Source organism: Agelaius phoeniceus, chromosome 3 (assembly GCF_051311805.1).
Source record: "Agelaius phoeniceus isolate bAgePho1 chromosome 3, bAgePho1.hap1, whole genome shotgun sequence".
In the NCBI taxonomy this organism is placed as follows: domain Eukaryota; kingdom Metazoa; phylum Chordata; class Aves; order Passeriformes; family Icteridae; genus Agelaius; species Agelaius phoeniceus.
Genome location: NC_135267.1, coordinates 34,970,172 through 34,983,915, shown reverse-complemented (window position 1 = coordinate 34,983,915; position 13,744 = coordinate 34,970,172). Strand labels below are relative to the sequence as shown.

Below are 13,744 nucleotides of genomic sequence, written 5' to 3'. Positions count from 1 at the left end.
ATGGTAATACCAGTTGCTATCTTGAGTCTTCCAGTGTGTTCAGACACACCAACAAGATTGTCACAAATTTTCAGCCTTACTTTGTCTTCACTCAGCCTGTCCTCACTCTTGCGTGGGCTGTTTAACGTTGCCACTACTGCCAAGGTACAGAGTCATACTCAAATCTTAACACCTTCCACCTGCATGTTGTCAAGGGCCTAAAATGGAGCTTCCCTCACTTCCATTGACCAGCCCAGCCAGAACTGCTGGTGTAGCCAAGCAGTCTTGCCCTCATCTTCCCTTCTTTTTATTTCCCTTTTTTCCCCCTTCGAAAAAAAGGGGTAGAACTATCTTCATCCTGTGCAATTTTCATGGGAAACAAAACCTGCTTGTGAATAAGAAATGTTAATTGGGCTTGTCATTGCCTATTGTCCAATTCCCGTCATCTTTCCTTCACTTTCCTGGAGGTGATCTACTGGCTGAATAATGTCTGGATCAGCAAAAACCATTCTGAGCAGTTTTTATTGTTTGAAGGGTTTTTATTATTGTTTCTATCAGCTGTTTCTTGCTGGCACAGGTTCATACTACTAGGGCAGGATGAGAAACTTCTTGCTGTGTCTGGCTCCAGTAATGCCCCCTCACATGCTGCAGCATGATGTGAAACATCTCACTTCTGAGGCTTTCCAAAATGGTCTGAGAGGCTGTCAGCAGAGATTATTCCAGCAGGAGTTAACTATGTGCTCTTCCAGTTCCTTGAGCTTTATGTAAGATACAAGATTAAGGATAAAAGCAGTATATTCTAATAAATAAAGAGTTTGTTGATCACAAATTTGAAAATATGATTGGGAAGGGAGGTGGACAAGACAATGCAAATTTAAACTGAAATCTGATCTTGGAGTTGCTAATTGGTAGCTTCAATGTTTCAATAATTTGGAGAATTCTGATATGCCCTCTTTCTTCCTCACTCCATAATCCCTTCTGTTGCATGGTAGGAATCCTATTTCATGTGTTACTTTCTCTGGCCCCAATTCAAATTCCCTTCTGTCCTCACTCATATCCCTTGTTCATGTCAAGGTAGGCCAGTGCAGGTGTAGGAACTACAGTCTTTCTCTCTTCTTTGAGATGGAAGGCTCATGACTAGCCCTGAGCTTGTTGCCTAGTACCTCAGCTGGCCAGAAAAATTAGGTTCAAAATACTTAATTTCCACAGTCGGTAAAGAACCCTTGATGATTACCAATTTCTCTCGACACAAGAATTACATTTGATATCCAAACATTCCAAAAACATGTCAGAAAAATATTGCTCAATAAATCAGAAAATGAAAACATTAGCATTTTTGGACTGTTTTTCTTTGAAAACACAGATCTCCATTTCAAGGAACAAAACATGCAGAGAACTTTGCACCCAAGCATACTCAAGGCTTCTTCTTTGTAATCCTATCAGTGCTTTCTTAGAAAAATGGAAATTATAGTTCCTTTTACTTTTTGCCTCAACTAAGTATGTTTTCAGATTACACTCTCTGCTTTACTGTAAAGCCTCTCAAAGTAAACTCAGACCAGGATGTGGCCCCTTCCTATATACAAGACCCAGCAGCATCAAGGACACTCACATTTTACATCCCAAACTTTCTTAGCACACAGGCTCTATGGTAAGGCCTTCAAGAAAACACGGATGTGCATTTTTATGCACAAGCTTTGAATCTACAAGAAATATTGCAAGCTAGAACTCTACTGAAATTTTCTGTCCTGATGCCTTCAGGAAGAACCTCAGAAAAGCAAGAATAAATATTCTCTGAAATTTGTAGGAAGTATGATTCTTTCCTCTAGCTTTCTACAGAAGCCATCTTACAGTGGCACGATGGAGTCACAGTAATAAAAATGTTTCTGTATTCCAAATCTGTATCTAAAAACCCTTTAAAGATTAATATATTTTTTCAAAAATTATTGAATAATGTTTTTAATAGTGCACTAGATAATAAATAAGTACACAACTAGCATGGAAGAATCCAAAGCGATAAACATAGATAATGCTCTTGTGCCTATATAATATTCTAGATAAAATCTATATAATATTTATCAAATTAATGTAATTTTATATTTGAAATAAATTTATTGCTTTCTCCAGAGTGGCCATTTGGCAGTTCCAGTCAAACAGTATTTTGTTAGGCAAACCAAACTACTGATACAAACATAAAAAAGGTTAAAAGAGGAGTCATATCACATCACCTGGGAGGACCAGAAACCATCCAAGGACAACCAGACAACTCATGCAAATAATGCAATGGCAGATGCAATTTTAGTGTTTGGTAAATGTATTACTTCTTGCTCTAGTCTCATCTGGAAACTACCTCTTTCTCATTGCATCTGCAGCACTATAAATGCAAATCTGTCAAGGACCTTGGACTTAGAGTGACTCAGCTCTCCTTGGGATGAAAAAATCCAAGGGGAAATTACCAAACAGAAAGCTCAAACCCACATGCAATTAAGTTATGAAAGACATATGAAACACACAGTATGACTATAGATACAGATTAGGCACATTTGAAAGAAGTCCACCATGGACCCTTAATAGTGTAGATGTGATTTCCCATTCAGGAAGTATTAAAAGGATGATTTCTATGATCTAGGAAAAGATCATAGACTTTTAGAATGATAGAATACCAGGTTGGGAGGGACCTCAAGGATCAACAGATCCTTTCTTGACAAAAGTATGTTGAGAGAAGATTTTTCTGTATCCTTTCCATAACCTCCCCCAAATATCTGGCAGTGGCCACTGTCATGGGCAGAAGAGGAATCTCTCTTGGCCTGACACTGTACTGCCTTCTGTGTTCTTATGGTCTTATCCCCAGATCTTTTTCTTTACTGGAAGGCCATTTATTGATATTCTTTAAAGTTTATTTTGCATTAAAAGAGCAGTTTTATTTGTGTGTATTCCATGTACCTACCCATTTTATGTGCCTTTGACTTAAGTTTTTCCTGCCTATGTATCAGACAGCTGTTTCCAGGACTGTACACTTAGATATATTCTTAAGTTACAGGCTAATCAATTTCCATGCTTTGGTTTTGATTTTTTTTTTCTCTTTTTCCATTTTGTGTGGATCAAAATTTTTTGAATATTCAAATGGTCTCTTGTCACTGTATCTCATCCCCATGGCTCTATGTAAGCACAGTGGACACTCAAAGATGTAAAAATGCTCCTAAGCAGTGTTTTGTACATAATTAGCACATTTGTTCTTCAACATTGCTTCATATTATACAGAGGACAAAATTATAAAGGTCCTTGTAGAGAGGCTGAAAAAGTCATACTGTCTCCACTGATTTTAAATACAACAAAGCATCTTGGGCATAAAAAGACAACTCTCTTTTCCTATATTTTTACTTGAATCCTGAAAGAGGCTACTTTAAAGTAATTAGGCAGGAGAACAGGCATCACATGCCTATTATGAATGATCTCATAAGCATTTTATAAATGAAGGAGTCACCACCAGCTTGTAATTAGGTTATATCAAGGCAGTGAGATGGGAAAAGGAAAAAGAGAAAATGAAAGTAAGCGCTTTCCATTTGTTCAGCAGAGAGGGGAAAGGCAACAGTAGCATTGGAGATAAAACAAACATAATAGGCCAACAAAAAAAAAAAAAAAAAGCTGAGAGGTCAGTGAGGGAAATCGCCAGCTTTACAAGCACTTTTGAAATGAAACTTGGCTGCAAGTCAAGTTGGACCTCAAGCAAACAAATGAACAGAAAAGTGGCAGGTAAGTTTCAGTATAGATAAAGGTGAGGCAGTGCAGATCCAAAAGAGTCATTGAAACCTTGTGTACCTGATGCTGAGCTCAGCAGTGGCACTTGTGCTCAGGAAGGACATCTTAGTCACTGTGGCTTCTCCTCTGAAATCAATGGCTCTGTGGGAGGAAGCAGAGAAAAAAAGTCAGCTTAAAGCTTAGTGTCACCCAGAAACAAGGTAGATTGCATTACTCTCCTGGTCTGTGAAACTTTGGTAAGTGTAACCAAAGTAACTGACTACTGGTCCAGTTCAGGTCTCCACATCTTAGCAGGACCTTACAGTTAAACTTATCCTTGTTTCTAACTGATCAAGGGGATGAAGCAGCTGCCTTACAAAGGGATAGAGGCTGTCATTTCTGACATGAAAAAGCTGAAGGGGAAATCTTAGTGATCTTTTAAAAATCCTGTATGTAATAAATAAACTGAATGTTGAACTGTTATTCACCAAAACCAGTAACATTATTAGAAGGGGCACTCGTTGAAATAAAGATGTGTGCTAAAAACTTACAAAATTTTTATGCAACAGTAGGATTGCTGGGATTGGAGACCACAGGGGTTTGTGGAGGTAGATTGTATCACATTTAGCCAACTCCACGAGCAAGGGTCCACAACAGGTGCTGAAAGATGAGGATATACTGTTTAACATTCCTGATTCAGTGACCGTGGAGGTTGGAAGAGCACAAGGACTAGGAGAAGGGACATGAATAAGCCAGGCATGAACAGCATGTCATTCTGCCAGACAAAATATTGGCTGACAAGAGCCCCTACTCTTAATCAGTGTGTATTATTATGGTCTTAAAACTATCTATTGGCTTCCTGTATAATGAACTATGTTTTACCCTGTGTCTTCTGGTATACACACCCAGATGCCATAGCCATGTGTTTGAGTGATGTGGAATGGTGCTGGAGTTCTCAGGTATGAAACAGCCTTAAAAAGAACCAAATGAATTTTGGTACATGATGCTGGGACTGTATTGAAGGGCTTCCAAGGCTATGTTCCCAGCTGTGGCTCTGGCCCAGACTTCCATCAGCTTCTTTGGGATGAGCAGTTTCCAACTAGTACAGATGATCTGCAACTGGTACTGCCAACCAGCTGCTCCCCTCTCCCTGCAGTTACACTAAGTAAAAGGTACTTGTGCAGGCGTTTGAGATGACCAGAGGAAGACAGGTTTCCAAGGATTTTCTTGCACAGTCTATTAGTTAAAAAAACACATCAGAAGTTTAACTTTAGATATCTCTAAGTGGCAGTTCTCCAACTATTGTAAAAGAGAAGTTTTCTAAAGAGATGCAGGTTCTGCAACATTTTAAGTTACATCTTCTGAAAACTCAAAAACTACGTTTTAGGCAGTGTTACTCATAGCAGCTGTCACAAGACTAAGTCTGTGCCACTGCTATTTGCAGTGTTCCTGGTTCCTACATCTGAGCTGATGAAAGCTGAAATTGGCCATTGCAAAATTGCTTGGGAAATGACAACAGGCTTCTAAAAGTCCAGTTTACCCCCAAAATTATTTGTGTCTGTGGGTCCTGATATCAAGGCACTGAATTACCAAATAATGGGGTCAAGTTACTGATATGCCTGACAGCCCAGGGCTGCTTCGGCACTGCAACTCAATAAACTAGTTCGGTTTGGGTTAGAACTTTTCATTTTGGGCCAGTCGTAAGCAGCGGAATATATCTGCACTTCTAATATTTTTTAATTTTTTTTTTTTTTTTAGAAGATCGCCAGGATTCAGCCACTAGAGCCCGTGGGAATGTGATCCTTTGCTGCTGGCGGGCCGGATCCCGAGGCTGGGACCTTACATCCCGTGATTGCTGGCGCCCGTCCGCGCACAGACCCATTCCCCGCGGGACCGAGCCCGTTCAACCCGGTGCTAGCGAGGCGGGGCGGGGAAGGCAGAAGGGCGTTCCGAGGAGCTGCCCCTTGCTCCGAGGAGCTGCTTCCCGCAGACCGGCGCTTTCCCGGCCGGCGGGGCCAGTTTCGTTTCCCGCTGGCTCCTCCTCCGCCTCCGCCCGTCCCCTTCGCTGTGCCGCAGGTCCGGATCGCCGCTCTCAGCTCCCGGCTCTCAGCTCCCGGCTCTCAGCTCCCGGCGATGCTGGGGCGCTGTGCCCCGGGCTCACCGGGCCCCCGGTCCGCGGCCCGCGCCCTGCCGCCCTCCGCCAGCGCCCTCCGCCAGCGCCTGCGCCAGGTCAGCACCACGGGCGCGGAGCCCGAGTTCGGCTCTCCAGAGCAGTGGGGCGGGAGGGTGCCGGGGCAACGAGGGGTAATCGTTTTAAACAGAGGGAGGGCAGGTTCTGACCATATGTAAGGAAGACGTTTTTTACGATGAGGGTGGTGAAACACTGGAATAGGTTGCCCGGAGGGGTGATGGATGTTCCATCTCTTGAAACATTCCAGGTGAGGTTGGACAGGGCTCTAAGAGACCTGATCTAGTTTAGGATGGCCCAGTGCACTGCATGGGGGTTGGACTAGATGGTCTTTACAGGTCCCTTCCGACCCAACACATGCTGTGCTCTCTCCTTGCAGTGTGCAGAACGGATCCCAGAGGCTGAAGCAGTACTCGACCTGATGGAGAAATGCCCAGAGCACCAAAAAAAGGGATCTTTTCCTGTCATAGTTTTTGAGGGGCTGGATGCCACAGGTAAGAGCAATGTTTGGTTGAAGAACCACAGATGAGAAATTGTTGAAAGGAGCAACTGCTATGTTTTTTATTAGACATCAGGCTTTAAAATAAAATTTAAAAAATCTCGAAAACCTGTGACAGATATGGAATTAATAATTACAAATGCCAATCTGTCTTCTCTTACTTGTAAAAGATTAGTGTATGCTAATTTACATCCAGTGGTTTAATTCCTTACCTATGGAAATGAAAGAATACAAAGTGGAGTACTGAAAATTAAATTTTTTGTGCAGATGATGAAACACTTTTACTGGAGAGTTTTCAAATAAATGAACTAAACTAGTGGTAGTCTAGGTAACTGCCAGCAGTTTGTCTAAGAGAGAAATATTACTTGCTTCTGACTAACTTTGTTTTCTGACTTGTCAGTTAAAGAGAACTGAAAATCCTCCTAAAAAGAAGGAACTGGATGACCAGCATGGCAACATTCACATAAATTTCCACCCAGAAAAATATTATAAACTAATAGATAGGGAAATTGCCATGAATATATAGAGAAATTGCCATGCACCTAATGCATTTAAGGAAGTGAAAACTGAAAGCTGGCTAAAGGAAGGGCTGGAAGGCCCAGAGAACAGGAAGAGGAGTAATAATTCCTGCAACCAGACTCAGAATCATTTTCCACTGGAAACCTTATGACAAGATGCTCAGGTTACATATTCAGATGTCAGAACCTGTACTCTACATGAACAGACAGGAGCGTTTTTCAGTTTTTAAAACTCAAGTGTATCTTTTAAATAATATAATTAATGTTTCCTTCTGTAAATGAAATGCAGGCAAAACCACAGTGACCCAGGCTGTTAAGGACAACCTGAACGGCATCCTGCTACGGTCCCCACCAGCCTGCATCAGCCAGTGGAGGACTGTATTTGATGATGAGCAAACACCCATTAAAAGAGCATATTATGCTGCAGGCAACTACATTCTGGCTTCAGAGATAGCGAAAGCATCCACTCAGGCACCTGTGATCATAGACAGGTTTGTGTATTTAAGAAGCCTTCTTATATCAGTGCCATCATACAGTTAGTTGTTCAGTGTTGCAAGCAGTCAGTGATTGTCTCTGTGTTTCTTCAGGGGTTGTGTTTTGGGTTTTTTCGTAGTTTGTTTAGGGTTTTTTTGGAAGCACTCTGCAGGGAGTCAGATAAATATTATATCTTTTAAAGAGTAACACTTGTGAAAACAGTAAAATAGGGAACTTCAATCAGTGTAATACTCATAACTAGCTTTAGGACACATGAAAATTGTTACATCTTCAGTTAGGAATAGTGAAGGCACAGATTGTGCATCCTGAGCTAAACCAGGGTTTTGCGCAAACCAGAGGAGACTGTGGGCTGCTGATCATGGCTGTCTCTAAGATGTGTCTCAGATATGGGTGGATTGGAATGACTGAGTGTTAGGTAGACTTACTCTTTGTGAATTCAAACACAGATATATACTTCCTACTTTTTTTGGGTTTGTTTGTGTTATTTCTGGTTTTCACTAACTGTGTAGGCAGCTTACAATATTACTGTTCATAAAAAGTCTAGATGTACTTTGAACCCTTTAGCTTATTTCAGTAGGTGTACTGTAACCTCCTGCTACAAAACACACACGCACACATACATTATTTGCATGTGAGTGCTGTTTTCAACCAGCCCCAAATCCACTGAAATCCATCAAACACAGTGTCTTATAGTAAGGAGAATATTAAATACAAGTGAAATTAGTAGCATTAGTAATGCCTGTGTTCATTCACATGTTTGTGAAGACTGCATGCTCTCTCCCAAGTCTATTGCATTAAGTAGGATGGGAACCACAAAAAAAGGGGACTCAGAGTAAAGGAATTTGAGATATATTATAAATCTTCTTTGACCTGTCTCAATATATGAGGAGACTTTCTTTTCATAGGAGAATCTGAAACAGTCTCTACATAATGTTTTAATTAATAGTTCACATTAACTCTGAATAGTGCACTATTACCATTGTTAAGAAATAACGGATAGCACAGAACTGTTATTTGTATTTCCCTTCAAAGCCATGGTGTCACCTATCTCATCATTATTGACTTGTTATAATGCCAACTGTCTCCTATATTACTGAAGAATTAATGTTTTCTTTAAAATTTCTCTCCCTCCATTTTGTATTTTCCTGACAGATACTGGCACAGCACAGCTGCCTATGCAATTGCCACTGAAACAAGTGGAGAAATCCACAATCTTCCACCAGCTCAAGATGAGGTGTATCAGTGGCCTGAAGATCTGCTTAAACCTGATCTTGTTCTTCTCCTGACTGTTGACCCTGAAGAAAGAGTCCGGAGACTTCAGCATCGGGGGCTGGAGAAAACAAAGGAGGAAGCTGAGTTGGAATCTAACAGCTTGTTTCGCCAAAGGTAATTCCTTTAATGGGGAATAAGAGGCTGGAGGCCCATCCCAGCCCCTTAACATTCCATGATTCTGTGATTGCTTAATTTTCCCAGAAACTCTGTGTGGACACACAGCTCATGTAGTGGGACCTGCAGAGGGATGAGTTAGCTAGGGAACATACTGGCATTTAAGCATCTTTTAATCCTGTTACTGCATATTCACGTTAGAAAGCTTTTAGTTATTTCTACCTGTTCATTATGTCAATTTGAATATGAGAACATCCAGAATCTTCCTTGATTTGTCTTGTGACTTCTATCCTGAATGGCATTATGGGAACAAAGACAATAATCACATCCCCATTCACACCCTCAAAGACACAATGTGGGAGGGTTCTGCATTATGCTTATTGCCTAAATGAGGAGGTTTTCATCCTGTATTTTATCCTGTTATTCATCTGGTTAGTTGATCAGAGGAAGGAGTTGAATGATATGTCAACTCTGTGATCTAGTGAGTTAAAGCTGAGATCAGTCAATGAGCACAACTACACAATGCAATGCCATATAGTTCAGAGCTACCTTAGCAGAAAATGAAAAAAATTAATTCAGGTGCTAGAAGCAAACTGTCCACTCTACTGCTATACCAAACTATATCCAGTGACAAGCTGTAAAGAAAGAAATACTTTATGCCATGTCTTGTTAATAGGGCTGGAGCTCTGGGGATCAATGTCAAGGAAATTATGTGGTTTGATATTTACATTGTAACAGTTCCTAATGGTTTATTGCTCTTTGCTGGAGGTTTCATTCTTAGCTTCATATTAGATTTTCTATCCTCGGTCTCCGCAGTGCGAGCACTGTCTTCTGAGACTGATGACTAATTTCATTTCATATCCCTGCATTTTGAAGTTTAATTTCTCTTGTTTTGTTTTTTAGAGTTGAAGAGTCATACAGAAGGATGGTGAATCCTGCATGCCAAGAGGTTGATGCCAGCCCCTCCAAAGAAGAGGTTCTCAAGACTGTTCTACAACTAATTAAGAAACACTGTGCTTTTTGAAAGCAATTTTTGTGTAGTAGCACTTAAAAGATACTTTTTATTGCCCCACTGTTTTGGTATCTGAAAATATACTGTGATTTGTTTTGTCTCACAGAAATACTGAATACAGTTTTATTCTGTCAACAGTAATCTGTGCAGGTTATCTGTTTTTGGTTGCTACTCTACTTTTCTGTATAAGGCAAAATGCTACTCACATCATTCAGCATTCTTTGTAAAGAAACAAGCATACTGCAGTCATGCATGAAGAGCCTCAGAGTGCTCTCTGACACCAGGACATTTTGAGATCCTATCATGTTGCATCTTCTTCACCAGGAGAACCTATTCCCCAAATCATTGTGTACCAAAATTTGCTGCACTGCATCAGGAGCATTAGATGCCCAAGAAGAGGCTGAAATATCATAAGCACTACAACTATAAAATGATTATAACATTTAGGAACAGAAAATCCAGTGTTGAGGGGTTTTTTTTTGGGATAGAGGATGTGCAGCTGTTGCTATGATGGGCATCCTGGCAAAAAAACATGTTGTAAATGAGTGCCAGTAAACACCAAGGGCTCTAAGTAATAAAGTCCAAGTCTGTTTATATATTCACATGAAATATCAGTTATTTTCAGAGGGAACCCAGACAATGCCAGCAAATGAGAAACAGAGACCTGAGGAGAACCCAAAAGTAAAAACTTATAAATGATCACCAAAATAGATTTTACAAAATTTTTCTTTATTCTATTAATATTTGTTAATGAGTACTAATATTCTTTTGAGAGAATGTGAAATGAAAAACCCCAGAGATTCTGAGCAATGGGAATGATTGCACCTTTTCAGTTCATCTTTCTTGTGTGGGTGTTTGAACAGGTTGAATGTGAACGCAGGGTACATCAAGACTTCAGGTCTGCAAAAGCTTATTTTTATGTACATTAGTTTAACTATTGTTACTCCTAAGTGTGTATCTAAACATATGGATAAGCCTTTGTGAGGTCAGAAATAAAGCTGCAGTTCCAGAAAAAAAATCTCAAAATGTAAATTTGATTTAAAACACTTTACTTACTTTCCTGTTTTAAGCAAGTGCAATTATCAATGAATCTATCTTCTAAATAATAATATACTCAGTACTGTAGTTCCTATGTCTAGTCTGTATATACAAGGTGATAGAAAGAAAAAGTTCTAAAAATACATTTTATTCATGCACTGTTTAATGGTTTTGAGTATGTTATTAATATATTATATAATTTATACATTCTATAAATTTATAAATTCTATAAATGGATGCTGTTTTGTTTTGTGTATTATTTGTATTTCAGCAGCCTTTGGATTTGCCATACATGCAGACTGAAAAGGCATACTTGTAGATGCTCCAATTATTTTAGAAATTATAAAGGATTCAGGTACTCAGTCCTAGACAGAGCAAATTCTTATATAGAAGACACTACTGCATATGAATGATCAGGGTGCAAATATGTGCCTGTCCCAAATATTGTGTAGCCTTAGCTTGTGCAGGTAAAAGATCACTCATCCTGAGAAATTCCACTTGCCCTTTGTCCTTGAGCAGACTTGCACATGAAGCCAGACTTTCTGGGTTTTGATGCTGGGTTCCTAGAAGCATAGGTTGATATATTAATTGCACCACTTCAAATATATCTGCAAAAATTTACATCAGATGTTCTCATTTACACACATGCAGAATATATTCATAGTCTAAATTTTTCTATAACCCAAAGCTACTGATACAGACCCAGAGAACAGCAAAGCAAGGCAGACAAACATTCCCTTTCTCAAATTTTTGTTAGAATTAAAGGTCTGCAAGTAGCTCTGTGCCACCTGCAGGATGTTAATGTGCAGACTCACCCCTATGCTTCTCATTTCTGTGGCATTTCTGCCAGATTTCTGTCCACAGTGTCTAAAAAGATTGCACTTTATTTACATTTAGGACAAATCACAGAATAAAAAAAAAAAAAAGGCTTAGGTCAGAAGGGACCTTAAGGGTCATCTATTTCCAAACCCCTGCTGTGGGCTGGGATATCACCCATGAGATCAGGTTTCTCAGGGGCCCATTAAATTTGGACTTGAACACATCCAGGAATGAGGCATCCTCAACTTCTCTGGACATTCTTTTTCAGTACCTCAACAGTCTCACAGTAAAGAATTTATTCCAATTATCTAATCTAAATCTCCCCTCTTTTAGGTTAAAACTATTTTGCCTCATCCTGTCACTATGTGCCCATGTGAAAAGTCACTCTCCCTCTTGTTTATAAGACCCTTTTATGTTATTATATTACAAAGGTTCTATGGTCATTACATTGCAAGGGTTCCATATTGATAGAGTTTTGTACCTCCTTGATGTTTCTTGTAGGTAGCTCCTCCAGGCACTGACTCTCCCTTATCCTCACAGCAGGCACTGACTCCAGTTCCCCTTAACCAACCAATCCACTCTTTTATAACACTCTTCTGATTGGCTACAGCTGTGGCCTGTTAACATCAGGCCTGCTCCTAATCCTTAATAATTGGCTCAGCTGCAACTCTTAAGGGGGTAAGATCACTTTCTATACTACCTTTATTTACTTGCATTCTATCCCCCTACACTTTTAGGTACTGGAGGCTGTTTTAAGGTCTCCCCAAAGCATTCCCTTCTCCAGGCTGAACAGCCCCAGCTTTCCCATCCTGCCTTTGTAGGAGAGGTGCTCCAGCCCTTTGATATTATTTGTAGCCTCCTCTGGACCCACAGAGATGTTCAAATGTGAGGTTTGTCAATGACTCCTGGCACTCAGGCAGGTCTGGGAGCAGGAATATACAAATGGCCATCCTGCACCCAGCAAGAGCATCACCTGGGTTAGAAACTGACAGAAGCTTTTGCTGGACAGTTTGATGGCCACAAGAGGTCAGGATTTTAATGTTTAAGTGTTCGAAAGACCTGTAATCTCCCAAGTATTTCCATGCAGATTCAGAAGTCGTTTCCTGGGCATGTGAATGTTCTTCTGCAGCTTTGGAGGGTGCTCGCTGTGTAATACATCCTGTGTGAGGGAGGTTCAGCCATGACACAGCGCTGGCCCATGGCCACCAGCCTCTGCCAGGCAGTCCTGGCTGTGGTCAGCCCAGAGCATCCCTGCTTACCTGCAGCCAGCCCATGCTGGACACCGGGAGTTTGCTAGTAACAGAGAAGGGCTGCTCTCTGTCAGTCACCCTCAGGACAGGAAACATGCCAAAGCCTGTTTCATTTATTACTATTATTACATTTATTACTATTACTATTAGTCGTTTAATAATTTATTGATTTCCTAGCTTTAGGATATGGTCCTGCAAAGACTCTGATGCTACAGTTCTCAAATCTGGGGAATTAGGCCAGTAAATAACACAAACAGAAACTGAATCTCAAGCTTTGCAATTATTCTGTTCAATTCAGTGAATTCAGCCCTTACTGAACAACAAATACAATTTGTAAAATTCGGCTGTTTCTTGAAGGACAAAACAATACTTCTACAATACCGCTTTTGTTGTCAGATTAAGATTTTTATACTTTTTAGATTATTAAAAATAGAGTTTTAATGAATTTTTCAAGAAATTCTATTTTTATTATTTTATTTATTCTATATTGTGTATTTTACTCCATAAAACACACCATAGTATTTCAAGCATCTGCATTCTCATTTTTAATCTCATTTGCTTCATTTTTTTTGGTCTAGAGGGGAATAGATGCTAAAATAAAATGGTATTCAGTTGTCTAAACATAGACATCCACAGCAGTTAGTCTCCCTGAGGTATCTGAGATGTCTGCGTGGGGCTGCCAGATATGACACGAGACATTTGGTTGAGCTGTTGATCTGCAGAGTGGCAGCTGGAGGCCTGCAGGGATACCATATGGTGCCTAAAATGGCACTATTCACCCATTTAAACAGTGAGAGGGTCAGAAAGCAGCAGTGCAGCCTCTTT

The 13,744-nt window shown here is 40.2% G+C and overlaps 1 protein-coding gene across 1 annotated transcript; it reads left to right on the top strand.

The window, feature by feature from the left end:
• Positions 1-5,187: 5,187 nt before the first annotated feature.
• Positions 5,188-11,087, top strand: CMPK2 (cytidine/uridine monophosphate kinase 2). Its single transcript, XM_054629664.2, has 5 exons — positions 5,188-5,943; positions 6,282-6,396; positions 7,209-7,410; positions 8,567-8,800; positions 9,704-11,087. Exons 1-5 carry the CDS (start codon positions 5,848-5,850, stop codon positions 9,822-9,824), a joined length of 768 nt encoding a protein of 255 aa, XP_054485639.2. The 5' UTR covers positions 5,188-5,847; the 3' UTR covers positions 9,825-11,087.
• The last annotated feature ends 2,657 nt before the right edge of the window (positions 11,088-13,744 follow it).